The following is a 2,028-nucleotide window of genomic DNA, read 5'->3' on the forward strand; positions in this document are numbered from 1 at the left end:
GGGACAGGAAGCAGCTCATGCTGAAGCCACGAAGCCCCAGGAGTCTGCCCACCTAGCTCCGAGTTTCGCCCTCAATCCCTCCAGCCCCTCTCTCCAGCTCCATTGTGACCGCGGACCTCTTCTGTCCATGGTGGCCTCCCTTCTCTCCTCCTGCCCCTGCCCTAGCCCGGCCAGCCCGGCCCTCACCGCTGCCCTCCACACTGACTGTCCAGCCAGGCTGCCAGGCCTTCTCAGAGGGGAGCCCCGGCTGGCATAGGTAGAAGCCCCCCGTCTGGTTAGAGACGTTGAAGATTAAAAGCCAGATGCCCAGGGGCCCCATGCGGATTCCCATGCCTGGCAGCCCCAGGCTGAGATTTAAGAAGGGTTCAAACGGGGAGTCCCGACACCAGACCAGCTGCTGAGTGGGGCCATCTGAGGTCCCCTCGAGGCACTGCAGCACAGCGTTATCTCCCTCTGTGGAGAGAGAGGGACAGAGGTGTGGGCATGACGGGGGGACCTCCAAGCCCCCCCACTCCTCACACCGGGTTATAGATCAGAGGACTCCAAAAACTGGGAGTGGAGGAGCCGGCAGAGTCCTTCCAACCCCTCCCTGAATTTCACAAATAAGAAAATGGAGGCTCAGAGAGGGTAAGTTACTCAGCCAAGGACACCCAGCCACAACCCAAGTTTCCAGCCTCCATCCCTTCCCTTTCTGCCCTTTGGACATACCTTCCACCTTCACCACTAGAGGTTCCTGGGGCCTGACTTCCATGGGGGTGAGGAAGAGGAGGAAGAAGAGGAGGCAAGGAGGTGGCATGGTGGTCAGACTCCCCGGGGCACCCAGCTTCGCGCAGGGGATGCTGGGGTAGGCAGGGGCCTGGAGGGCACTGAACCATGGGTGTCTGCGGAGGCGGCAGGCAGTCCCCCCAGAGAGGAAGGGGGTGGTCACGCCTCAGGCCCCATTCTCCAGGAACCCTCCAGACTCACATTTGCCTCCTCCCTGCCACGCTGTTTTATTTTCATCCCAGCTCTCACCACCATGGGAAATGATCTTGTGGGTTTACTTGTTCATTTCTGTTTTCTGCACAAGAATATGAGCCCCTTGGAGTGGAGACCTTGTTGTTCACCACTAATTGCAAGTGCCCTAGAACAGTGCTGGGCACATAGTAGGCACCTGATAAATATTTGTTGCCTGAGCGGATTCAGCCTTCAGGGCTCCCTCCTTCTCCCTCTCCCTCCTCCTCTGAACCCCGGGCTCTGAATCCATGTCTCTTCACTCACACACACCCCATTCATTCATTCAGCAAACATTTTACCAGTCCTCCCTCTACCTCCACATCCACCCATTAATAGACTTTGGGTTCTAGCCGACCTGAGTTTGAATCTTGCACCTCCACTATTTGGCTAAACTTCATCATTTGAAACCTCAGTTTATTTCTCTGTCAACTGGGGATAATAATATTTCTATACAGGCTGGGCGAAGTGGCTCATGCCTGTAATCCCAGCACTTTGGAAGGCTGAGGCAGGCGGATCACAGGAGGTCGGCAGTTGCAGACCAGCTTGGCCAATGTGGTGAAACCCCATCTCTACTAAAAATACAAAATTAGGCCAGGTGCGGTGGCACGCGCCTGTAATCCCAGAACTTTGGGAGGCAGAGGCAGACGGATCATGAGCTCAGGAGATCAAGACCATCCTGGCTAATATGGTGAAACCTGATCTCAACTAAAAATACAAAAAAATTAGCCAGACGTGGTGGCCAGTGCCTGTAGTCCCAGCTACTCCGGAGGCTGAGGCAGGAGAATGGCGTCAACCCAAGAGGCGGAGCTTGCACTGAGTCGAGATGGCGCCACTGCACTCCAGCCTGGGTGACAGAGCAAGACTCCGTCTCAAAACAAAACAAAACAAAACAAAAAAAATTAGCCGGGCATGGCACTTAGGGAGGCCGAGGTGGGTGGATCACCTGAGGTCAGGAGTTCGAGACCAGCCTGGCCAACATGGCGAAACCTTGTTGCTACTAAAAATAGAAAAATTAGCTGGGCATGGTGGTGC

The 2,028-nt window shown here is 55.4% G+C and overlaps 1 protein-coding gene across 1 annotated transcript; it reads right to left on the minus strand.

Annotated features, from left to right (window-relative positions):
* Positions 1–1,033, minus strand: LOC105541381 (B-lymphocyte antigen CD19-like). The gene is made up of 2 exons (XM_011982352.1): positions 709–1,033; positions 1–453 (listed from the first exon to the last, which is right to left on the minus strand). Exons 1-2 carry the CDS (start codon positions 794–796, stop codon positions 53–55), a joined length of 489 nt encoding a protein of 162 aa, XP_011837742.1. The 5' UTR covers positions 797–1,033; the 3' UTR covers positions 1–52.
* Between the last annotated feature and the right edge of the window lie 995 nt (positions 1,034–2,028).

The sequence above is a fragment of the Mandrillus leucophaeus genome, unplaced genomic scaffold, assembly GCF_000951045.1.
Source record: "Mandrillus leucophaeus isolate KB7577 unplaced genomic scaffold, Mleu.le_1.0 Scaffold24, whole genome shotgun sequence".
Lineage (NCBI taxonomy): Eukaryota > Metazoa > Chordata > Mammalia > Primates > Cercopithecidae > Mandrillus > Mandrillus leucophaeus.

Bases quoted from the DNA above. Each gene is read 5' to 3' on its own strand.
- LOC105541381 (XM_011982352.1), bottom strand. From the start codon at position 796: ATGCCACCTCCTTGCCTCCTCTTCTTCCTCCTCTTCCTCACCCCCATG. The intron at 454-708 runs GTATGTCCAAAG...CTCTCTCCACAG, and splicing joins TCTAGTGGTGAAGGTGGAAG to AGGGAGATAACGCTGTGCTG.